The sequence below is a fragment of the Mirounga leonina genome, unplaced genomic scaffold (assembly GCF_011800145.1).
Source record: "Mirounga leonina isolate KUSES-001 unplaced genomic scaffold, KU_Mleo_1.0 Mir_153, whole genome shotgun sequence".
Classification (NCBI taxonomy): domain Eukaryota; kingdom Metazoa; phylum Chordata; class Mammalia; order Carnivora; family Phocidae; genus Mirounga; species Mirounga leonina.
This window is the reverse complement of record NW_023270387.1, coordinates 24,814,434-24,839,559: the sequence shown is the minus strand read 5'-3', so window position 1 is coordinate 24,839,559 and position 25,126 is coordinate 24,814,434. Positions and strand designations below refer to the sequence as shown.

The window sequence follows — 25,126 nt, the reverse complement described above, 5'->3', positions numbered from 1 at the left end:
CAGTGAGGAATGTGCTTGAGATTCTCTCTCCCTCTCTGCTTCTCCCCCTGCTTGTGCTCGCTCTCTCTCAAATAAATAAATAAGTAAATAAATAAAATCTAAAAAATGATATCTTTCTATACATCATTAAAAAATATCCTATCTTTTTGGGGCACCTGGTTGGCTCAGTCGATGGAGCATGTAACTCTTGATCTCAGAGTTGTGGGTTTGAGCCCCACGTTGGGTGTAGAGATTACTTAAAAATAAAAAAATTTAGGGGCGCCTAGGTGGCTCAGTCGTTGGGCGTCTGCCTTTGGCTCAGGTCATGATACCAGGGTCCTGGGATCGAGCTCCGCATCGGGCTCCCTGCTCGGCAGGGAGCCTGCTTCTCCCTCTCCCACTCCCCCTACTTGTGTTCCCTCTCTTGCTGCCTCTCTCTGTCAAATAAATAAAAAAAATCTTTAAAAAAAATTAAAAAATAACATTTAGAAACAGTCATATCTTTTTTTCAGATCCATGGTTTTTCACCATTTATAGGAGATATGGGACACCTGGCTGGTTCAATTGGTAGAGCATGTGACTTGATGTTGGGGTTGTGGGTTCAAGTACCACATTGGGTGTAGAGACTGCTTAAAAATAAAATCTTTGAAAAAAACTATTGGAGATATATTTTAAATCTAACAAAATATGTATAAAAGATCTTTACAGAAAAAATTCTATGACTTTATTGAGTGACTTTAAGTGAAACCTAAATAAATGAGGAAGATACACTGGTTCAAGGATCGGAAGATTTATATTGCAAGGTGTTAATTCTTTGGAAACAGACTTAAGATTTAATGTAATCCCAGCAAACTTGAAAAAATAGACAAGCTGATACTAAACGTTTTGTTAATGCCCAAGAAAAGGCAAGAGACTCTTGAAAAGGAAAAAATAAATTGGAAAAACATCTCTACTGGAGATCAAGAAGAGCTGTCATAATTAAGACAGTGTGGTATTGGCACCAGGATAGACTAATTGATCAGTAGAACACTGTGAGGAGTACAGAAATAGATTCACACATATTCAGACACTTAATTTATGACCCAGGAGGCATGGCAAATGAAAGACAAAACAATAAAGCTTTTAGAAGTTAATATAGGAGAGTGTATTCATGACCTCAGGATAGGTCTTGGATATAAAATCTTTTTTTTTTTTTAAAGATTTTATTTATTTATTTGACAGAGAGAGACACAGTGAGAGAGGGAACACAAGCAGGAGGAGTGGGAGAGGGAGAAGCAGGCCTCCCGCTGAGCAGGGAGCCCGATGCGGGACTCGATCCCAGGACCCTGGGATCATGACCTGAGCCGAAGGCAGATGCTTAACGACTGAGCCACCCAGGCGCCCCTTGGGTATAGAATCTTATCTTAGATAAGATGTTACCTGCACTAATAGAATAATGGGTGGAAGTCTTGAACAGGCACTTCAGAAAAGGAGATATCCAAATGTCTAATGAAGGCATAATAAGGTGTTCAACCTTGTTAATCAAGGAAATGCAAATTACAACCATAGTGCCATATTACTGCATACCTAAATTACAGTTGGCAATACCGAATCCTGATGCTGTTGAGCAATAGGAACATTCATACCTAGCTGATAGGAATATAACTTGGTATGACTACTTTGGAAACCAGTTTGGAATTATCTAGAAAGTCAAAGATATGCTGACCCTGAAGCCCAGCAATTCCCCTGCTAGAGAAATGCATATACATGAGATAAGCAGAAAAGATATTTGGAGTAATTAATTTTCCTGATATGAGTTGACTCAGTTAATATTTGAGGGCTGCTATGTTTTGTTCTGTACACACAGGTAGTTTTTGTCTTGGTATAACAGTGAATTAATGTTATTTACATTTTCCCTCTCTGCTGAAAAAAAAATTTTTTTCTTTTAAGATTTATTTTTTGACAGAGAGAGACAGCGGGAGAGGGAATGCAAGCAGAGGGAGTAGCAGGCTTCCCGCCTAGCAGGGAGCCTGATGCGGGGCTCGATCCCAGGACCCTGGGATCACGACCCGAGCCAAAGGCAGATGCTTAACGACTGAGCCACCCAGGCGCCCCTCTGCTGAAAATTTTAATACAAATCTTTCATCCAGTCTGTTCTTCAGTTCCTAAAACAATGCTGAGCACAGAACAAGCATTTAATAAATATTATTGTGTTTTTAAAAATTATTATTTGATTTTTATAATGGGTACTCTTCACTCTAGCTTTGTAGTTACCTCAACTAATCTGGCTATAGACTGATTTGCCCATTTAAATCTCTTTGGGGGTTTGGTAAATTATAACCTCCCCGGTTCCTTTGGGATCAAGCCGAACCTAGTGATTGCATCATCTGGTGGGAGGCCAAAGCAACAGGAGCAGATCCAAGCCTCGCTTGAGTTTCGGGAGTTTTGCCTAGGAGAAAGCTGTGCAGCAGAGAGGGAAATGATCAAGCTCTGTAGTAAAAGGGATCTGGGTTCAAATCCCACTTATGAGCGTTATGATCTTGGACAAGTACAAATTTTTGGTTGTTGTGAAGATTGAAATTGAGTATTTAAAGGCCATCTCACAATGCCTGGCATGTGATAGATGCTGAGTAAATGGCAATAGCTCTAATTATCACTATTCCACTGGTGTTTACTTAAGTAATATTGGATTTCCACAGTATACATTTTCATTAGGATGGACTATGATTATGCTGAGTTTTTTTTTTTTTTAAGATTTTATTTATTTATTTGAGAGAGAGAATGAGAGAGAGAGAGCATGAGAGGGGGGAGGGTCAGAGGGAGAAGCAGACTCCCTGCCAAGCAGGGAGCCCGATGCGGGACTCGATCCCGGGACTCCAGGATCATGACCTGAGCTGAAGGCAGTCGCTCAACCGACTGAGCCACCCAGGCGCCCTATGCTGAGTTTTTAAAATAAAAAACTGCACCCACTAGGGGATCCTAATTTTGTGGTCTCCCTTAACCACTTCACTGGATTTGCGAATGAATCCAACATGTTATAGTCTGCATCTGAATGAAATGTTTCAGCTAAGCGTTTGCAGAGTAGATGTGGCTGAGACTTCTAAACAGGAGCTTGATGCCATATTTTGTCTCTCTTTATGGAAGAAAATGCTAATCACAGAGTTAAAATTCTATCCATTTTAATTTGAAATATACATATTTTCTAGTGTAATAAGTTAGTTGAGAGACCCCTTGCTTATAGTTAAGAGATATTTATTCTCAAATCAATTGTTTAATAATGAAAATGTATTAAAATTGGAAGTAAGACTTTTCTGGATAAGATACCCTCCTGATCTAATGCTTAGCCTGTGCTGATCATAATTTAAATAGTTATTAACATTTGAAATACACCCTATGCTATTATACTCTAACAAACATCCCACTCTAAACAGTGAGCCTGTGAGTTAGCTAAGACAGGTGATGTTATTTCAGTTGTTAAGATAAAGAACTTTTTATTTGCCTTCACATTCAATATTTTTACACTGCTCTGTACTTTAAGAAATGTCCTGGCTTGTAGAAGATAATTCTGAATACTAGAACAGTGGCTCTGGCCTCCTATAGTTAGTTTTATTAGGATGGAGGAAGATGAAATTTGAAGGTTGAATTTAGATTTTAAGTCTTAATTATATGCCAGTAAGATAGAATTTTTATGAAGGCAATAACTGCCTCATTATGTCATCTGTCTGGGCTCACCATCTTGTTAATCAAACACTTGTCTTTGACCATTCTGTGTTTTATATTTAAATTTGCAAACAGGGGACTTGAGGTGGAGGAATGAGAACTTGAAAATGAGCAGCAGGTGAGACCTCATTAACCTGTTCTCGGAGGAAGTAAATTGGATATAAAAGGAATTACTTCAAACTAGTATCAATTTGCTTCTTAGTCTTGGGTCAGCGCAGTGGCTCAGCCTATTTGAACAAAAGGCTGCGTAATGTTTCAGGAGTTGAGGTATCGTGAACAGGTAGTTACACTGTTTTCTCTTGTATTAAACACGTAGTGTTAAATAAGGAAAAGTTGGGTTCTACAATAATTTCCTGTAACCAATTTTTTTTTAAAGATTTCATTCATTTATTTATTTATTTTTAAGATTTTATTTATTTATTTGAGACAGAGAGAATGAGAGACAGAGAGCATGAGAGGGAGGAGGGTCAGAGGGAGAAGCAGACTCCCTGCGGAGCAGGGAGCCTGATGCGGAACTCGATCCCAGGACTTCAGGATCATGACCTGAGCCGAAGGCAGTCGCTTAACCAACTGAGCCACCCAGGCACCCATGATTTCATTTATTTATTTGACAGAGAGAGACACAGCAAGAGAGGGAACACAAGCAGGGGGAGTGGGAGAGGGAGAAGCAGGCTTCCTGCAGAGCAGGGAGCCTGATGCGGGGCTCGATCCCAGGACCCTGGGATCATGACCTGAGCTGAAGGCAGACGCTTAATGACTGAGCCACCCAGGCGCCCCATCCTGTAACCAATTTTAGTTTTTTTTTTTTCACTTAAAACATTAAAGCACTTGAATTTAAAGAAACAGCTTACTACTTAAGAGTATGCCTCTTTACATTATCCAGTATTTTGTCCTAACAACTTGGAATTGTGATTGTTGAGTCATAGTTACCACCCAGAACCATCTGTAAGAAGGGCTTTTAAGGGCTCCAGAACACCCACCTGCCAGTCTCCTAGTTAGTTACTGCAATTGCTAATTCAACAAAAGAGCTTGAGATATTTGGGCCAAATAGCTTTCTGTGTCCAGGTGTGCCAGGGGCCACAGCTCGTATTTATGCCCCTGCTAGTTGTCTTGTGAAACAAGGCCACCGTTCAAAAAGGGAGCTAGGATAATGTGCTTACAGCTATGTAAATCCATTATCCAGAGTTGAAACACAGGGGCGCTCAGTGTTACTTGATGAGTCATTTGTAGCAATCTTTCAGTCTTCAAATGTTCCTCATAAATCCATATTTACATACAAACTTTATTTCAAATATTCCTCATAAGTGGATGGAACAGATTTGCTTGTTAGCGTGTGGAGAGGGAAGCTGGAGAATCAAATACTCATGAGAGTGATGTGGTTGGCAAGGAAGACCACCTAAATTAACAATCACCTCAGCCTTTTCAGAATTCTGACATAAATACCACAAACATATTAGGGAGGTTGGTAAGTTGTGTATTTTGAGCAAAGGTGTCAGGATTATTCCTAAGTTTTTGTTTAGTAATAAAGTCTTTTTTTTTTAAGGTGATGATTTTGAATACTGAATGTTTGTGTATAAATGTCTATTAATATCACTAAGTCCCAGTAGGACTTCAGAGCACTTATCCTTGCTTATTAAAGGCAGGTGTTGGTCTCATTATAATCAGTCTCATATTACTTCTAGAATGATTTTCCAAAAAGTGTTATTGCCATGATAAAAGATTTTTCTTCCCTTGTTGTCCAAGAGTTAGCCAGATCTGGCTGACATCAGAATCATGGGGATACTTATTTGTTATTTTTTTAAAAATAAGGAATGCTGGGCGCCTGGGTGGCTCAGTTGGTTAAGCAACTGCCTTTGGCTCAGGTCATGATCCTGGAGTCCCTGGATCGAGTCCCGCATCGGGCTCTCTGCTCGGCAGGGAGTCTGCTTCTCCCTCTGACCCTCCCCCCTCTCATGTGCTCTCTCTCTCTCACATTCTCTCTGTCTCAAATAAATAAAAATCTTTAAAAAAAAAAAAGAAAAATAAGGAATGCTTCATGAAGTTGCCTGTCATCCTTGTGCGGGGCATGCCCATCTTCTCTGTATCGTTCCAATTTTAATACCTGTGCTGCGGAGGAGAGCACTGCCTGGGGACACTTAAAAACAAAATGCCTGCTCTTCCCCTCTGCCTTGCAATTGATTGAATCAATTCTCGGCGGGGGGGGGGGGGGGGGGGGGGGGGTTCCTGGCTGGCTCAGTCTGTAGAGCATTTGACCCTTGATCTCGGGGCCATGAGTTCAAGCCCCACATTGAGTGTAGAGCTTACTTAAAAAAAAAAAAAAATTCTCATGGGTAAGGCTCTGGAATTTGTCTTTTTGCCTAGCTTCCTAGGTGATTCTGATAAAACCAGTTCATGAACTTTGGGAACTTTAATTCTTTAACTTGAAGTCTTTTACAGGCTCATCCTGTTTGAGACTTTTCTCTCTCAGTTACTAGGCCCTGAGCATTCCTCAATGCCTCTTGAGTCTGGAACTTTCTCAAGCTATAAAATATATATATATATACACATATATGTATATAAATATAAATAAGTTAAAAATAAATATATGAATGTATAAATATTATACATATACACACATGTAAAAGTTCTTGATGTTTATTGCCAAACTGCTTCCTAGATGTTCTGCATTGACTTAAATGTCCATTTTTTTCTTTTTTAAAAAATGGCTTTATTGAGGTATCATTCATATACCATACAAGTCACTTATTTAAAGAGCTTTAGTGTATTTTATAGTTCTGCAACAGTCACCACAGTCAGTTCTAGAATATTTTCATAACCCTCAGAAGAAACTCCACACCTCTTGTCTTAATTTCCCATCTCTATTCTGCTTCCTGTCTCTATTCTTGTGCTATTCTGCAGATTTCATATAAGTGAAATCATTTGATAAGCGGTCCTTTGTGATTAGCGTCTTTGACTTAGCAGAGCACCTCGCACCTCATCATGTCAGACCTGCTTTCCTTACCAGGGCCTAAACAAAAATTGAGAGGTCTGAGAGGCAGAGAAGCCTGCAGAACTTTAGGCAATCTCTTGGGACTGAAGAGATAGAGATCCGAGTTGAAGGACTACAAAGGCAGTCAGAACAGGAGGGCCAACATCCCAGAGACAAAGAAGACACAGAGAGGTGAGCCTGGGATTAGCCCTGGTTTTCCTCTTGAGGCATTTGCTGCTAAACTGCTGGTCAAGAGGGTAACGAGCGAAAAGTAACTGAATAGAAGAGTAGGGATTTTGGTAGTCTCACATTGTTGGGGAGACAAAAACTGGAATTCAGGGCCCACCAAAGAGGAAGCTCCCTAGGAAACACCTCAGAGTCTCTGTTGCAACTTCTGGAAGGTCAGACCTAGGAGCAGACGCAATCTGCAGACCAGCCCGTAGTCAGCTCCATGGGACTGAGTGCCCTGCCCATCTGCAGCCTGCCAGAGGATAGGTGGATCGTGGAGGAAGATGGTGGTTCCCTGTGGGAGAGGACGCTATGAGGCTTTCAGGCACTGGTGGTGTTCCATGCTTTGATCCACCACATTGCTCTGTGACCATCCCTCGAGTCGGATGCTCATGATTTGTGCTCTTTTCCATAGGCCTGTGATACACTCTGCTGCTTTGAGGTTTGCACCTAAAATCTTGTGAGAGGAGAATAGAGGACTCCTGACAGATTCTCTTTGAAATTGCCTTCAGATTTTACCAGCCAACCAGCTTTCTTTGTAAAAAGGAAAAGGCAAACATCAAGGTTTATCATTCTTTAGAACTCACACTGAGTGGTGGTTCCTTTTGAACTCTCAAGGATTTTAATGTAGAATTGGCTGGCTGAGACCCCCAACAAGACTCTTAGCCTAGATTTTTCTTTTCTTTGAGGAAGGAGGAGGACTTGGTGCCTGGTGGGAAGATTTCTGTATGGGGAGTAGAAGGGCAAAGGGACATATAAATGGAGTGAGAAAAGAAGGCCAAGGGGACCAATTCAGATCTGCTTGAGCCTTTCCTTGCTTGTTTTTGTCATCCTCTTTTCTATTTCTTTTTTTTTAACCTTAGTTCAGTGCTCTTCTGGTTACACAATATTGTCTTTGATGATGGCCAGCAATGAATTAGGAGAATTTCTTTAGGATGTATTCTGCAATAGTTTTTAGTCTGTAACACATCAGTCCCCTAATATTAAAAGTGCTGCTTATTCTGAAATTTTTCTACCATCGTCTGCTCACTTACCCAGTTTCTAAAGTTTTTTCTGAAGTTTTTTTCCAATGGCATAAAATTTTATCTGGAGAGTTGCCTGGCCGGCTCAGTCAGTAGGGCATGCGACTCTTGATCTCAGAGTCGTGAGTTCAAGCCCCATGTTGGGCATGAATCCTACTTAAAATCAATCAATCAACCAATAAAACAAATAATTTTTTATCTGGGGGAATTTTTCTGTAATCTTGAACATTTCATTGTTCATCGGGCTCTCAGAAACCTTTAGTTCCTTAGGCATATTTTCCCTAATTAAAATTGTGTTTATTTTACTTCCGTGTGGAATTAAAAATATATTTTCATCCTATGACTCCACCCTCACTCACTGGTTTCCAGTAGCTCCTTAGCCTGGGGGCAGAGGGGTGCAATAGGATGGGGCCCTGGGTTGGTAAATGGAGGGAGTTCAGGCTGGGCAGACCCACAACTGGGCGGGTTACGTGAGCTCTCTCTCCATCATTTACTGCTCTGTGAAATGGAGCTCATCTGAGTTGAGATGAAGAGCAAATCAACAGTACCTGTCAGGGCATTTGGAACACCTTGCTAGACAAGGTGTTATAGTATTGTTATTTAAATGTCTCATTTCCAGTTTTTCTCACTGTTAGCAATTTGTTGTGAATTTTTAAAATTGAGAAACTCATGTGACAGATTATTTAGGCTTCCTCTTTTCAGCAAGAATGGGGAATTTGCGCTGAAATTTCTAGAATTTTGTTATTCGTCCATTGCTACTTCCGCTACCACTTCCTGTTCATCTTTAAGAGCTGAGACCAGTAGCTTTTTGTCCTTTCTTCTGAGTTCTAAAACTGTTTTGTCCAGAAATCAGTTAAATGTAAAATTTCTCCTTGCCATTCCAAATGAGTGAGAGTAATAGAAGCCCTTTATTTTCATTTCACTTGGCCTAATTTTGTAGCTTTCCAATTTAGTATTACCACTTAGTCATGCAGGGGTCAGCAGCTGTTCAGAGCAGTCCTTTATGATTCTGTACTATTGTTTTCTGAATTGTGAGGATACAGGTTTTAAAGATTGTGTTTATTTATGTTGAGAGAGAGAGCGCGCTTGTGAGTGGGGGCAGGGGCAGAGGGAGAGGGAGAATCTCAAGCAGGCTCCACGTTGGGTGCAGAGCCTAACACGGGGCAAGATCTCACAACTCTGAGATCATGACCTGAGCTGAAATTGAGAGTCAGAGCTTAACCGACTGAGCCACCCAGGTGCCCCAAAGATACAGGTTTTAAACAACTTCATTGGGTTGTTCTGACCTTAAATTAATGAACAAATTGGTGTTACTTGCTTAGACCAGTGACTAGCACGGGGAAGGCACTCGACACGTGTTAGCTCTCCACATATCCTATCCCCGTGACTGGCCCTGTGCACATCATCATCCCTCGGCCACGCCCCAGGGGCACAGTGCCAGAGCCAGAGGGCTGTGGTTAACGGTAGATGCTCCTGTGGCTGGTGGGATAGGGTGTTTTGCAAGCCCTGCATTAAAAAGTACGGTGTATGGTGTAAAACCCAAGATGAATAAGGTCAAGAGTCAGCGATCCAAGAAATAAATCCAGAACCAGAGCCTGGATGTTTGTGAGCTAGGAAACTAGGAGGTAGGGAAAAAAGGAGCAGTTGAAATAGATCCACAGAGTGGCCTGTTCTGACTGGGCCTACAGGAAAGTGAACTGGACAAGGGTCTTCCTTTGTACCCTCTCACTTGGCCACCCCGCTCCCCCCGCCAAAAGGAGTTTTGGAGGCCCCTCATGTTGGGGAGGTATTTGTACCAAAGAAGTGGGAAGAATGAGACTGAGGTTTGACTGGACATTGACAATAAGGGACGCCTGGGTGGCTCAGTTAAGTGTCTGCCTTAGGCTCAGGGTCCTGGGGATGTAGTTTTGGAATGGTGGTGAGGTCAGGAGCTGACGGCCTAGAAAAAATTCTTAAGATGTTTTTGGTGCAGAAAGGTGATTTTAGGGCGCCTAGGTGGCTCAGTTGGTTAAGCGACTGCCTTTGGCTCAGGTCATAATCCTGGAGTCCCTGGATCGAGTCCCGCATCGGGCTCCCTGCTCGGCAGGGAGTCTGCTTCTCCCTCTGACCCTCCCCCCTCTCATGTGCTCTCTCTCAAATAAATAAATAAAATCTTAAAAAAAAAAAAAAAAAGAAAGGTGATTTTATTAAAGCATGGGGACAGAATCCAGGGGCAGAAAGAGGAGCTGCACTGGGGTTGTGAGGAATGGCTGATTATATACTATGGGATTGGGGCGGGAAGGACAAAAGGAGGGGTCCAAAGGGACTTTCATATGCTAAGAAGGCCCTCAGGATACTGGAAGCCTGGCTATTATCAAGCTAAGGTTGTTTTTCCCTCTAGCAAAGCACTAACATTAAGATAGATAGAAGTTTCCTGGAGGAATGTCACATATCCCACCCAGGAGTGGGGGGAAGGGCGGAGAGGTTGCGGGGTGTCAGCCTGTGCTTTGTCCTCTGCATGCCTTTTGCTCCCTCATTACGGGGATCAAGCCCTGAGCCCCAGGTCTCATTGGGCTCCCTCCCAGCGGGGAGTCTGCTTCTCCCTCTCCCTCTGCCTCTTCCCCTGCTCCTGGGCTCACTCTCTATCAAATCTCAAATAAATAAATAATAAAATCTTGCAAAGAGAAAAGAGCAATCGCTGCTATTTATTGTTCACCTGTGGTGTGCCAGGCACTTTGGAGGTGCTGTATGTGGTAGCCGCCCTGCTTCGAGAAAAGAATGGCGGATTGGCCGTCAGGAATTCCGGAAAGGGGTGAGTCGGAGGTCAGCCCCTGTGACCTGAGCTGGGAGGGATTGCAGTGGTGACCGCAGGAGTGCAGGTTCAATCAGGCTGGGCAGAGGCCGGCCCGTGGAGGGCAGGGTTCATTGCTGAATGGGAGGAGTAGGGGCGCTGAGTGACCATGGGGTTTCTTCATGGTCTGGATGGAAAAGGGCACCAGCCAAGTCCCATGTCCACCCTGGCGGAGACTGCATTTCTACTGCAGTCATCTATGGCATATTTTTATTTTTATTTGTTTTTGTGGTAAAATATACATAAAACAGAAGCTACCGTTTAACCATTTTTTTTTTTTTTTAAGATTTTATTTATTTATTTGACAGAGAGAGACACAGCGAGAGAGGGAACACAAGCAGGGGGAGTGGGAGAGGGAGAAGCAGGCTCCCGGCTGAGCAGGGAGCCCGATGTGGGACTCGATCCCAGGACCCTGGGATCATGACCTGAGCCGAAGGCAGACGCTTAACGACTGAGCCACCCAGGCGCCCCCCGTTTAACCATTTTTAAGCGTACCATTCAGTGACAATAAGTACATTCCCAGTGTTGTGCAACCGTCACCATTATTGACTTTCAGAACTTTTTCATCATTCCAAACAGATTCTTTACCCATTAAACAATAACTTGCCCAGGCCCTGGGAACCTCTGTTCTGCTTTCTGTGTCTATGCGTAGGATTACTCTAGGGACCTCATAAGCGGAGGCCTACAATATGTGTCCTGTTGTGCCTGGCTTATTTCACTTAGCATCATGTTGTTAAGGTTCATCCACCTTATAGCATCTGTCAGAATTTCCTTCCTTTTTGTTTGTTTTTAAAATTTATTATTTTTTTTAAATTTTTATTTCTTTTTTTTTATCCTTCCTTTTTAAAGCTGAGTAATATTTCATTCTCTGTGTTGACCAGATTGTGTTTATCTTTTCATCTGTTGATGGTGTGTATGGCATTTTTTAGCAGTGTTCCGGGCACCTTATCAGGATCCCATTTGTTCTCAAAAGGTCACTGTCCTTAGTAGTCTGAGAGTGGTGGGAGCTTACCAGGTGTCTCTTTCCCCAACCCCGATTGTAACTACCTCAGGAAATCTTTATCAGGGGAATAATCTCATGTTCTCCTTTCACTTCTAATTCTTATCCTGTTACCTCAGAACAATCAGATTCTTTTTTTCTCCTTGACTTTTTTCTCTCCCTTCTCTGCCCCACTCCCCTGCCTACTTTGTTGTTTAGTTATTTCTTTCTTAAATTTCTCTTCACCTCCACTTTGTCCTCCTGCCTCCTTTCCTCCCAGTCTTATTGTTCTCTTCTGGAATACTCTGATCTTCTGTTTCCTCGTTGCTTTCCTCTTTTCTTTTTTTCTGGCCTTTCTTATTCCCTTTTCTCTTTCCCCTAGTTAATTTCTTCTTGCTGTAACCTTTTTAATTTATGGCTCAAAATTCACCTGAATTATTATTTCTTTTATTTAACTTTTAAAGTGTTTACCATATTCTAGTGTTCTAGGCATTTTGCAAATACTAACTCACTTAATTCTCTTTATACCTCTATGAAGTAGATCCTATTTCTGTTTCCATGTTACACCGGATGACATTGAGCCACAGAGAGATTAGGTAATTTGTACAAGGTCAACCGTTAGTGAAGGGCGGAACCAGGATTGGGACCCACAGGTATGGCTCCAGTTTATGGGCCCTGATCTACTTCCCTGCTCTGAATGCAGCTCCCTAGCTCAAGGGCAGAGGTGTGTTGTAGTTCAAGGTCAAGTTAAACATAAAAAATGCTTGTCCCACCAAGCTCTAAATGTTTATCCCGAAGTCTCATGGTAGCCTGTGCAGAGGGGTGTAAGAGCACCTGGCTGTGGGGGTCCCAAACAGCACTGCAGGCCGCTGACAAAATCCAAAGGCAGAGAAGCAAGTGGTGTGGAAACAAGAAAGGAATTTATTTCAGTGAGGTCAGCACAGGGAAGACGGAAGACTAGCATCTCAAAGACTGTCTCCAAAGTGCTGAAAATAGTTCAGGTTTGTATAAGGAAAATGTGGGGCAAAGGTGGGTGGGTAAGTACGGGTGGGCAGTGAAGGTCAGGCCATTCATTGCCTTGGGGTCAGTCCCGTGGGGTCTTGCTGGCTCAGGGCAGTCCTTATTGCTTGAGGGGGTAGTTTTGCCCGCAGGGTCTTCTGCCTGCTCCGAGAGACCTGCTGGAAAGAAGAACCCAACTAGGAAGTTTAAGGTCAAAATGGAGGCAGCCAAAGTCCTTTTTCATTGTCTTGTATATTCACAGGAGTCTTTATTTACCTTTTATCTTATACTCTTTAAATCTGTATTTTTAGGGGCGCCTGGGTGGCTCAATTGGTTAAGCGACTGCCTTCGGCTCAGGTCATGATCCTGGAGTCCCGGGATCGAGTCCCGCATCGAGTCCCGCATCGAGTCCCGCATCGGGCTCCCTGCTCAGCAGGGAGTCTGCTTCTCCCTCTGACCCTCCTCCCTCTCATGCTCTCTGTCTCTCATTCTCTCTGTCTCAAATAAATAAATAAAATCTTTAAAAAACAAAAAAAAACAAAAAATAAATAAATCTGTATTTTTACAAGTACCATGATTAAAAAGAAATCATCTTTTTTAAATCTTTTAAATTTAATTTTATTTATTTATTTGAGAGAGAGTGAGAGAGCACAAGCGGGGTAAGGGGCAGAGGGAGAAGCAGGCTCCCCGCTGGGCAGGGAGCCCGAAGTGGGGCTAGATCCCAGGGCCCCGGGATCATGACCCGAGCCGAAGGCAGACGCTCAACCAACCGAGTCACCCAGGTGCCCCCAAATCATTTAATCTTAATTATAGATTCAGAACTGAAATGATATGTAGAATTGAATTATATAGTTTATATAGAACTGAAAGCAGTTTGATGAAGTTATTATATAAAAAGGTAACCGATTTTCCTTAATACATTTAGTTTTGTTTTCTAGCTTTGTTTAATCACTGACCTCTGACATTGTAACAGATGGTTCCTTAAGTTTTTATTTCAGCTAAATTTATTTTATTTCGATTAAATTATTAGTAAATAAACTTTTTTATTATCCAGGGAATCAAAATATAGTGTGTAACATAACTTTAAAGGAAATACACAAAGCATTATCCACCAATTTAAATTCTTAGTGTTTGGAGTGTAATCCATGCCTAAATTGCTTTCTGTCTTGTACTCATCTTTACTGGGATGGTTTAGCTGGGAAGTCAAGGACAATAAGCTTAAAGACAAAAAGGAGAGCTAAGACAAACAGGTTTAGGCAATGTAAGAAATCTCTGCTTAAAAAAAAAAAAAAAAGAAAAAGAAAGAAAAAAAAAGAAATCTCTGCTTAAAGCATCATCTAAATCCTTTCCACTGTCAGCCCAGTGTGGTGGAGGGGTGAGAGCACTGAAAAGTCTCAGGCTCTGACTTTTGTGCTGTCTTTATTTGCTGTGTGACTTGAAGTGATTTGCTTTCTCTCTCTGGTTTGTGAGTTTGTCCTATATAAAATAGAAGTTGCTCCAGATGAGTGGTTCTCAAACTGTCCTTCCCCCCCCAAAAAATAGTGTTCTACAACTGCACCAAGGTGTCCTTTCATTTAGATAAAAATAAAGGATAGAATTTTCTTACTTTTGGGAGGCGCCTGGGTGGCTCAGTCGTTAAGCGTCTGTCTTCAGCTCAGGTCATGATCCCAGGGTCCTGGGATGGAGCCCTGCATTGGGCTCCCTGCTCCACGGGAAGCCTGCTTCTCCCTCTCCCACTCCCCCTACCTGTGTTCCCTTTCTCGCTGTGTCTCTCTCTGTCAAATAAATAAATAAAATCTTTAAAAAACAAAAAGAATTTTCTTACTTTTGAGTTTTTACCACCTGAAATTTTATTAACCTTTTGTTGCTATTGCTGCCAGTCATCTTAGCCAGCGCTAGGAGGCGGCGACGGAACAGTGGCCAAAAAAGAAAAGAAAAGAAAAGAAAAAGTTGGAAAACTTGGGAACATCTAGTCCTGCTTAGTTTGATAGTTTTTGAAAAAATTATAAAGTGAGGTTGGATGTGATTTTTATATAGCTCATATAATGGAGTTGTTTGTGCTGGAATCCTAACACAGGGGAAGCGTTTTTAGTTTACAGGACGAGAAGCAGTGTGGAATGGCGGCCGGATAAGTGGACTCAGCAGCCAGATTGCTCAGGCTCGGATTGCAGCTGTGCTCCTTACTTACCAGCTCTTACTAGCTCAGTTCCCCGGACAAGTCATCTAACCTCTCTCTTTCTCAGCCCTCACCTGTATAGTGGAGGTAATAATGTCCCTACTTCATAGGTTGTTGTGAGGATGAAATGAATCAGTGTATGTTGAAGTACTTAGAACGTGTCTAGCAGGTAGTAAGTACTTTACAAATATCAGCTATTGTTATTCTGTGATATTAACAAATATATTAATATTTAATGGTACTCAGCAAAGAACGTTGATTTCCGGGGCTGTCTTCCACACATATTTGAGAACCATGGGCCTGGAATTTCTCTTCTTGTTCAGAAATTCTGTTATTCCATGTCATAGAATTGGATTCCCTATAATCTTTTTTTGTTTTTAAGATTTTATTTATTTGAGAGAGAGAGAGCACGAGTGGGGTGAGGGGCAGAGGGAAATGGAGAAGCAGACTCTCTTGCTGAGTGGGGAGCCAGACATGGGGCTTCTGGGATCATGACCTGAGCCAAAGGCAGGCACTTAACCAGCTGAGCCACCCAGGTGCCCCTATAACAGCATTTTATTTTTTTTTTATTTTCTAGTAAGACTAAATTTATTCAATACCCTAAGTAAAAGTTTTGATTATAAGTATCCAACAGTATAAAAAGTACAAAACAGATTTGTAGATTTCTAATATATTAATACAAAGTGCATGACTACATACAATACATCCTACAGGCAAAGAGGTGGAAGGGGAAAAAGAAGACTGTGGTTGAGGTCTAGTAATAAATAAATAAATACAGAAGTAGAGATGATCCATATTATAGTATATTCTACCACCAATACTGTAGCCAAAATGTACAAAAAAAAAAAAAAACCCAAAAAAACCATTTCAAAATAACGGGAGGAAGATGGTAATGGCTGGGACTCTTGGAATACACCTCAAAGGCTGTGGGAGAGCCAACCCAACTCACTGCGTAGTCTGTGCATATGGTGGCTTGTAGTTTGTGCCATAAGAAATATAAAATTTTAAGTTTAGATTAAGAACTATAAAACTATAGGGTGCCCATAGAAAGTGGCTCACTCCTTGTTATTTATGCTATCCAATTTTAAAAATCCAGTTTTAAAAATAAGCACTGAGTCATGTTACTGTAAGGTAGGCAAATGATCCTCCCTTATTATGAAAAGTCTGAACTGGTGATATGTTCTTCCTGAATGTTTAGAAAAGAGGCAATGAGAGTACTTTTGTTTGGGTTCAAGTAAAAGGCTTTCAAATGAAGATTTTAGAACTGAAGAGCTGTGTTCAGGATTTATCATCTAATATCTCAAGGTTCACAAAGCCTGACCATAAGAAGCCAAACCTAAACCAACCCACTCAGCATTAACACACACCTCTCTTCTTTTAGTAGAATTTTACTTTAATAGAGTGAAAAGAAACCCAAAACCTAATAGATTAAAACAAGTCAAACAACCACTCTACACAGATAAAACCTTCACAAAGGTCAACTGACGTAATCCAGAGCTAAAACTGAATTGTGCAGATTTTCAATGAAGTCACCAGTCATGTAACACAAACAAAAGTCAGTTATTTACACACTAGGCAAGCCCTCTAAGAAATGTGCCCCAAGAAGCATTAACCTTTGTTTATTTGTGTATGCCATCCTGAAGACTTGCACCTTTTTTCAGATAATTTAACCTTCTTTTTTTTATTTTTTTAAAGATTTTATTTATTTATTTGACAGAGACAGAGATAGCGAGAGCAGGAACACAAGCAGTGGGAGTGGGAGAGGGAGAGCAGGCTTCCCGCCGAGGAGGGAACCCGATGTGGGACTTGATCCCAGGACCCTGGGATCATGACCTGAGCTGAAGGCAGACGCTTAACGACTGAGCCACCCAGGCGCCCGATAATTTAACCTTCTTAATAGAGTGTGATTCTACCATGTGGTAATGCTTTGGTACTATTCATTTAGGATTGCTCATCCTAAAATCTGACATTTCCCCAGAGGAGCTTTGATTCTGCTTTAGAAGTTTCAATATAGATTAGAATCTTTATCAAATATCAATATGGAGGGAGGTGACACAGGATGCGACATATACAGTCAGTCAAGTTACCTCTCTGTGTATTTAGAAATTACTCCTTCAAGGTATTTGCACCAGACAGCTTAGTCTGTCCTGCTTCATATTCAGTAGTACAGGTTTGAATCATCAGAACCTTGGCAAGACCTTATTATTGCAAAATTATTAACAACTACCTCTAGGGGCAAGTCCATGTTACTGAGTTATGACAAATTTATTATCATGAAGGAAAACAAGTATAGCCAGCCATCTTTAAAAAATGCCCCAACCACTGCTTCTCAATATAGAAAGACTAAAACTACATACGTTTATCATACAACAAATCCCATCTCTGTCCCCTGAAATTCCCCTAGTTTCATTCATTAGAAGGGGATTAAAAAAAAAAAAAAGACTTAAAGAGCACTTTACAGCAGCATTCAGCTTTCCTATGAAATACTCAGCATCTTAAATATTATGTACACTTCTTTTTTTCTTTTAGTAAGCTAGACACTGGCTTCAGAGTTTGTGGAACTGGAGGAGAAATAACCACCCATTCAAAACTATTCTAGAAATTGTCTTTTGGCAGAATAGCAGGTATCAGAGTTAAAAATAAAAGGGTTTTGTTGCTTTGTTTTCTTTGCAAAATTTAAATCGTTTTTCTTCCCCTTCTCCCTAAACCTCAGTCACCACTCCTGAGTGGAGATGGGCAGAGGCTCTGGGCCCTGCTCCTCCAGCTTCTCAGCAGCTGTTTTCTTATTGTTGCAGCAAGGCTTGAAGAGATGCGTGGCAATGAGGACTTCCCCAAAACGGCCTTTATAGATAATCCCGCAACATATTTTCTGTCTTTTCCAGTATGTGAGATCTAAAAAGGAAAAAACTGGCGTTCTGTTAGAGCCAGAGGCCATCTCTGTATCTGAACCATCATCTGACTGGTTACTGTAACAAGGAGATTGAGCTGGGGAGGCACTTGAGGTGGTACTGTGAGCATCAGAATTGTGACGTTTAAATTCCTTCTGTAGTTTACTGATCTGGTTGCTTTTTATCCTGTTTCCAGAGAGAGTTTTCACTTTCTTTGGTTTCAATGTAGTCTTCAGACTGGGTCCTGCCCTTGCATCTACCACATGATTCCAGTTTTTTTTTTTTTTAAAGATTTTATTTATTTATTTGAGACAGAGAGAATGAGAGACAGAGAGCATGAGAGGGAGGAGGGTCAGAGGGAGAAGCAGACTCCCTGCCGAGCAGGGAGCCCGATGCGGGACTCGATCCAGGGACTCCAGGATCATGACCTGAGCCGAAGGCAGTTGCTTAACCAACTGAGCCACCCAGGCACCCTCCAGTTTTTTTTTTTTGATCCTGCTGGCAATTTCTTCCATCTTTTCACAAGCAGGACACAGGCGTTACAGATGATTCCAGAACGGGTCTCATGCAACCCAAAACAGCTCTGGAAGTCCTTTTCATAGCGTTTACTGTCAGTGAATCGAGAACTGGAGGACTTCGCTCTGCAAATACAGCAGCCCTCTATACTTCGGTACATCTTTGGCTTGTGAAAACCAAACATCTTTTCTTCTGGGCAATAGTAATTCAGCTGCCGTCCTCACTTCCCTTTGTAGGACAACGGGGAGCCCCGAAACGTCCCCATGGTGGTTTTTTCGGGTGTCGTCGGGGCTGGTTCCCCTTAACGTGCGGGCCACGGCTCGACTGCGGGGCGTTGGGGGTGCTCGCCGCACGCACCGGCTTCCCAGAAAGCAGCGAGACGCCTCCCCAGCCCTCCCGCGGCCCTCCGGCCCCCCAAACGCGCCCCCCCCCCGGCACGCGGTGACGGCCGAGAGAGGCCCCACGGCAGCAAATAGAAACGCTCCCCGGTGGGTTTGTTGGTAAATAGAACAACTTGGGTCGGAAAGTTCCTGCGGAAAGCTGCTCGCCCGGGCGAGGGCGGCAGGAGGTGACCCGCGTCCCTCGCCGCCTCCTCCCTCACCTGCGCCCTGTAACAGCATTTTAAAGCGAAATTGTATTTATAGCTAAGCCTGTTATCTCGGGTACGCATCTGCCGTTTAAGGCAGATCTGGGCCTTGTCTTCCACCTCTACGTGCAGGTGATGAAGTGAGAGCTTTTCAAATCCTTGGTGGTTTCAGAGGCGTGGCTTCATTCAGTGCTGTAGGCCAGGAACCAGGCTGGTGGATGATGAGGGTTATGGCGCAGGGACAGGTGGCGGGATGGGAACTGTAGGAAGTAGGAGGAGGGCAGGCATTTGGGAGGCTGGGGGCACTAGGGTACTTCCTTGTCCTATGTAGAGCCAACCTGATTAGTGAACTGGCTGGGAGAGCCGGCATTTATCTTTCCTTCTTCCTTCCCCTTCCTCTCCAGCTCTGTCACTCTTCTCATGCGAGTGTCACCTGGAGTGACCTGGGAAGTGGGCTGTCCATCTCCCCAATCAGACTTGAGTGCTGCAGGAGCAGGGTTTTTACTCACCTTTTTATGTATCTGATGTTCGCAAAGCCTGAAAAAAATTGCTTCCATTTCTTGAATGTTCATCATTATGCTAAGGTGATCCCAAGTGTTACCATGTTTTATTGACTCTGAGATGTCAGCGGTAAGATACATAATTGCTTTATGTATTGTTACAAAAGAAAAGGCCTTGCCAGTTAAACTCTGATACAAGTGCTTTTGCCACTTAGAATTTTTATTATATACTTATTGAAAGAGCTCTTTTAGATTTATTTAGACATAGATTTTTATCACATCACTCTATGCACACATAAAAGGGAAAATGTAAGTGAAAGAAATCAATTAAGGTATTCCCGCAATTTTATCACTTTCAGAGTCTGACTCTTCAGAATCACTTTTGACTCAGAGTCATTGTCATATCTCTGTGCCATCAGGAGTGTTGGTAATGCAGTGTTTCTTGGGGCACCTGAGTGGCTCAGTTGGTCTTTGGCCTAGGTCATGATCTCAGGGTCTTGGCATCAAGCCCCACGTTGGGCTCCTCGCTCAGCAGGGAGTCTGCCTTTCCCTCTGCCTTTACCCTTCCCCACTGCTTGTGCTCTCTCTCTCTGTCTCAAATAAATAATTGAAATCTTAAAAAAAAAAAAAAGTGTTGGTGATGCAGTGTCTCTTAAAAGAGGTCATACTGCTGTCTCTAGGAATCTCCTCCAAGCGCTAGTACCTATTCTGGGAGGTTTTTCTTTTTCTTTTCTTTTCTTTTTTTTAATATTTTATTTATTTGACAGAGAGAGATACAGTGAGAGAGGGAACACAAGCAGGGGGAGTGGGAGAGGGAGAAGCAGGCTTCCTGCGGAGCAGGGAGCCCGATGCGGGGCTCGATCCCAGGACCCTGGGATCATGACCTGAGCTGAAGGCAGATGCTTAATGACTGAGCCACCCAGGCGCCCCTGGGAGTTTAGATCCTGGTGTTTTTTCACTCGACCTGTGGCAGGCTAGTCTTTCCATGCATCTCAGTAATGACAGTATATATTTCAGCTTCATCCCTATCACTGTCTTCCATATCCAGGTCCTATAGGCCTTTGGTTGTTAAGGTTATTTTCCCAGTGATGGATATTTGCTTCCCTAATCAGATTTATGCTCAACTGCTGTTCCCATGCCTTTCAGTTTTAATGCCAAATTATAGCGTGATCTCTTTGAAGACATTTAAAATGGCAGTTAGAGGGCACCTGGGTGGCTCAGTCGTTAAGCATCTGCCTTCGGTTCAGGTCATGGTCCCAGGGTCCTGGGATCGAGTCTCGCATCGGGCTCCCTTCTCCTCGGGAAGCCTGCTCTCCCTCTCCCACTCCCGCTGCTTGTGTTCTTGCTCTCGCTATCTCTGTCTCTGTCAAATAAATAAATAAAATCTTTAAAAAAAAATGGCAGTTAGACTCAGGGTGTCCAGTGTTGACAACACACGACTCAGTGAAGCGAGGACAGAACTACGAAATGGCTGTGAGCAAGGTCACACACCAGCAGGTAGTGGCATCCACGTCCTGTGACACCTTGAAGATAGCGACCACAGGACACCACAGTTGTAAAATAGATCCTTAGTTCAGAAATGTTAAAATGTGGGGGGAAAAAATGCATTATAGGCTTGACAAAATACAGATTGTTAATTCCAACAACATCCATGCTGGGCAGATAATTTGGATTTTCAGACAAGGAAACTGGGGGTCTGTGTGGCTTACTAACATCATAGCTACTAAGCACATGGTAGGTTTGAGAGAGTAGAACCCAGATTTGTCTGATTCTAAAGCTCATACTTACAACTATATTACATTATTCAAGAAAAAAATAGACTAGAAGCTTCAAGGAAGCAAGGATCTTTTTGTTTGTTTGTTTGTTTTTGATACACTGATTTTTTTTAAGGACCTGGAACAGTACCTGGCATATACTAAGTACTTAATAAATATTTGTTGAGGGCGCCTGGGTGGCTCAGTTGGTCGGACGGCTGCCTTCGGCTCAGGTCATGATCCTGGAGTCCCGCATCGGGCTCCCTGCTCGGCGGGGAGTCTGCTTCTCCCTCTGACCCTCCCCCCTCTCATGTGCTCTCTCTCATTCTCTCTCTCTCAAATAGATAAATAAAATCTTTAAAAAAAATATTTATTGAATAAAGCCCTTAAAGAGAAGATAGATATGCAATCATGCCCTTCTTTTCCTAGAAATGAAGTCTGTAACATTTTGCACAAGGGGTAAAAGCAGGGAAGATGGGTGACCATTTTCTAGACAAGGTGTAGTTTGTCGTTCACCAGTTCTTTCAGGTCTTAGAAAAGGCAAAACAGTGAGGAGTAGAAGGACGTCTATCCCTAGAGAGCCTGTCAGCACCAGCCTGTTAGACAGCATTAAGGTAGTTCCTGGACTCTTCCTCCCATCTTATGTAAATCAAGATCAGCAGGAATCTATGAGTTGTGCAGTTAAAAATAAATTAAAAAGGAAGCCAATCTGATAAGCCTTAATATAAAGAAAGTTTGTGTACAGGGAATTTATATCTGATCAATAGCTAGGTTTTATTTTATTTTATTTTATTTCTAAAGATTTTATTTATTTATTTACTTGAGAGAGAGAGAGAAACAGCATGAGAGGGGATAGGGTCAGAGGGAGAAGCAGGCTCTCCGCCGAGCCGGGAGCCCAATGTGGGACTCGATCCCAGGACTCCGGGATCATGACCAGAGCCGAAGGCAGTCGCTTAACCAACTGAGCCACCCAGGCGCCCCAATTGCTAGGTTTTAAAAAATATGAAATGTTTTGAAAATTCTGACGCTCTGATAGCTCATCTGTAAAATATAAAAGTTGACATATTTGACCACTACTTTGTGCTAGATCTTGTGCCTAGAATTTTTCCATATATCATGTAACCCTCACAGTAACTCTAGGAGGTAATTATTGTCTCCATTTTCCACATGATGATATTGGGGACTCAGAGAATAAGTGATTTGGCCAAAGTTATATACTAGTGAGCAGTTGAGCCAGTCTGGGAGCCAGGATGTTTAACTGAGATTCTGCAGATTTTTTTCTGCTCTCTCCTGCTTTCCCTCTAAGCTGAAGGCAGGACTAAACTTTAGAAACCACTTTACCCTCTTTTTTTTTTTTTTTAAGATTTATTTATTTGAGAGAGAGAGAGTGAGAGCACAGAGAGGGACAGAGTGGGGAGGGAGAGAAAGGAGGGAGAGAATCCCAAGCAGGCTCCATAAGAGCTGGATGAGGGGTTCGATCTCACAACCCTAAGATCACGACCTGAGCCGAAACCAAGAGACAGAAGCTTAACTGACTGAGCCACCCAGGCACCCACCACTCTACATTCTTATTTTACAATGGGGACACTGATGCTAGAGGATATAAAGTGACTTATTTAGGAGTGCCTGGGTGGCACAGTTGGTTAAGCATCCAACTCTTGGTTTCGGCTCAGGTCGTGATCTCAGGGTTGTGAGATAGAGCTCAGCGTGGAGTCTTCTTGGGATTCTCTTTCCCTCTTCCTCTGTCTCTCCCACTTGTGCTTCCTCTCTCTCTCTCAAAATAAATAAATGAAAATCTTTTTTAAAAGTGACTTATTTAGTAGTGGAGTCATGTCTAGAATTTAGTTCTTTTATTTTTTTAAAGATTTATTTATTTTATTTTATTTTATTTTATTTTATTTTAAGATTTTATTTATTTGAGAGAGCGAGAATGAGAGAGAGAGAGCGCACATGAGAGGGGGAGGGGTCAGAGGGAGAAGCAGACTCCCTGCTGAGCAGGGAGCCCGATGTGGGACTCGATCCCAGGACTCCAGGATCATGACCTGAGCTGAAGGCAGTTGCTTACCCGACTGAGCCACCCAGGTGCCCCCTAAAGATTTATTTATTTTAGAGAGAGAGAACAAGTGGGATTGGGGGTAGAGGGAGAGGGAGAAAGCAGAATCCCCGACAAGTGCAGAGCCTGATGTGGGGCTCCATCTCATGATCCTGAGATCACGTCCTGAGCTGAAACCAAGAGTCAGTCTTTTTTTTTTTTTTAAGGGTTTTATTTATTTATGTGGAAGAGAGAGACACAGCGAGAGAGGGAACACAAGCAGGGGGAGCGGGAGAGGGAGAAGCAGGCTTCCCGCAGAGCAGGGAGCCAGATGCGGGGCTCGATCCCAGGACCCTGGGATCATGACCCAAGCCGAAGGCAGACGCTTAACGACTGAGCCACCCAGGCGCCCCAAGAGTCAGAGTCTTAACCTGCTGTGCCACCCAGGCACCCCAGTATTTTTTTTTTAAGATTTTTTTTTAAAAGATTTTATTTATTTATTCATTAAGACAGAGAGAGAGAGAGAGGCAGAGGGAGAAGCAGGCTCCGAAGGAGCAGCGAGCCCGATGCGGGACTCGATCCCAGGACCCTGAGATCATGACCTGAGCCGAAGGCAGACGCTTAACCATCTGAGCCACCCAGGCTCCCTTTAAGATTTTATTTTTAAGTAATTTCTATACCCATTGTGGGGTCTGAACCCACACCCTGAGATCAAGAGTCGCATTCTCTACTGACTGAACCAGCCAGGTGGTCCTTAGACTTGAGTTTTCTTGAGCAATTTATTAAATAATAAATAATTGCAGAATGTCACACTGGGGACATCAAGTAGTTTCATAGAGAGAGAAACTCAATAGGTTTTAAAACTATATCTTAAAGAACAAGAACTACCAAGTGGATATTCTTTAGCACGGCTTTGGATTCCAGACACTTTCTGAATTAAAGAGTTTTCACATCTTGGTTTTCTTTATTTGCTAATGGTATTCTAAAACTATTGAGAACTGTGACTAGGCAGTATTTCACATCCTTATTGCTAAATGTTACTTGCAAACTTTCCTATGTGTAGATTAACTGTTGTGTTGTTTTGCTCCACAACTGCTAAGTAGTTATTTCCTTTTTTCTTCTCTTTATTCTTGTCTTAAATAGTTTACTGGTATTTTATGCCAGATGTAATGTCTACTTCCTTATTTGGGAAAGATAAGGAACAGGGTATTTCAGTCGGGGGTAAATGTCCCTTTCCTTCCTGTTTCTGCTTACTTGCTCCTACCTTCCTTCAGGTGTCCTCTTCTTGGAGGTCATCCCTGAGCATCCACTTGGGATTAGGTATCCTTTTTTCCCATGGCATACTGTGATAGCTTTTTTTAAAATAAGATTTTATTTATTTATTTGAGAGAGAGAGAGTTTGAGAGAATGAGTGGGAGGAGGGGCAGAGGGAGAAGCCGACCCCCTGTGGATCAGGGAGCCTGATGCAGATCTCAATCCCAGGACCCTGGGATCATGACCTGAGCCGAAGACAGACCTTTAACTGACTGAACTACCCAGGCACCCCTGTGATAGCTTTTTAAACACTCCATACAAATTATCGAATACCTGCCATATGCCAGATCTAGAGTTACTCTTGTGAACACACACATTCCTTGGCCTGTAGGAACTTATAGTTGAGATGGAGAGCCAATCTGACAGAAAAATGCAATGTGATTGAATACCTTTTTTAAAAAGCTAATATGTGAGTGTTTGTTATATAACAGGCATTGTACTAAGAATTATTTCATGTCATTCTCTCAATAAGCGTATGATCCCCATTTTCTAGGGAAGGAATTTAGAGAACATGTGTTTTGTGCCAGGTCAGTTACATTTCAGAATTGCTACCCAAATCCAGGTCCAGAGCCGAGGCTCTTGTTTTTTTTTTTTTTTTTTTTTTTTTTTAAGATTGTTTTTTTTCACTTGAGAGAGAGAGACAGAGAGAGCACAAG

At 42.4% G+C, this 25,126-nt stretch overlaps 2 protein-coding genes and 1 non-coding gene across 3 annotated transcripts in view; 1 reads left to right on the top strand and 2 right to left on the bottom strand.

Moving 5' to 3' along the window:
• The window catches only part of PRDM10 (PR/SET domain 10), a 105,252-nt gene that overhangs the window by 9,159 nt on the left and 70,967 nt on the right, over positions 1-25,126 (top strand). The gene's annotated exons all lie outside the window — the stretch shown is intronic.
• Positions 5,696-5,800, bottom strand: LOC118013563. Its single transcript, XR_004680054.1, has one exon. It is a non-coding gene; the product is annotated as a U6 spliceosomal RNA (small nuclear RNA).
• LOC118013399 (SIN3-HDAC complex-associated factor-like) lies at positions 16,979-18,474 on the bottom strand. Its single transcript, XM_035009305.1, has 2 exons — positions 18,260-18,474; positions 16,979-18,050 (listed from the first exon to the last, which is right to left on the bottom strand). The coding sequence occupies exons 1-2, from the start codon at positions 18,466-18,468 to the stop codon at positions 17,594-17,596; spliced, it is 666 nt and encodes a 221-aa protein (XP_034865196.1). The 5' UTR covers positions 18,469-18,474; the 3' UTR covers positions 16,979-17,593.

What these genes read in the sequence shown, in the direction of transcription:
- LOC118013399 (XM_035009305.1), bottom strand. Translation starts at nt 18,468, where the DNA reads ATGTTTGGTTTTCACAAGCCAAAGATGTACCGAAGTATAGAGGGCTGC. An exon ending in AAGAAATTGCCAGCAGGATC is followed by an intron (nt 18,051 to 18,259) that starts AAAAAAAAAAAA and finishes AATCTTTAAAAA; the next exon opens with AAAAAAAAACTGGAATCATG.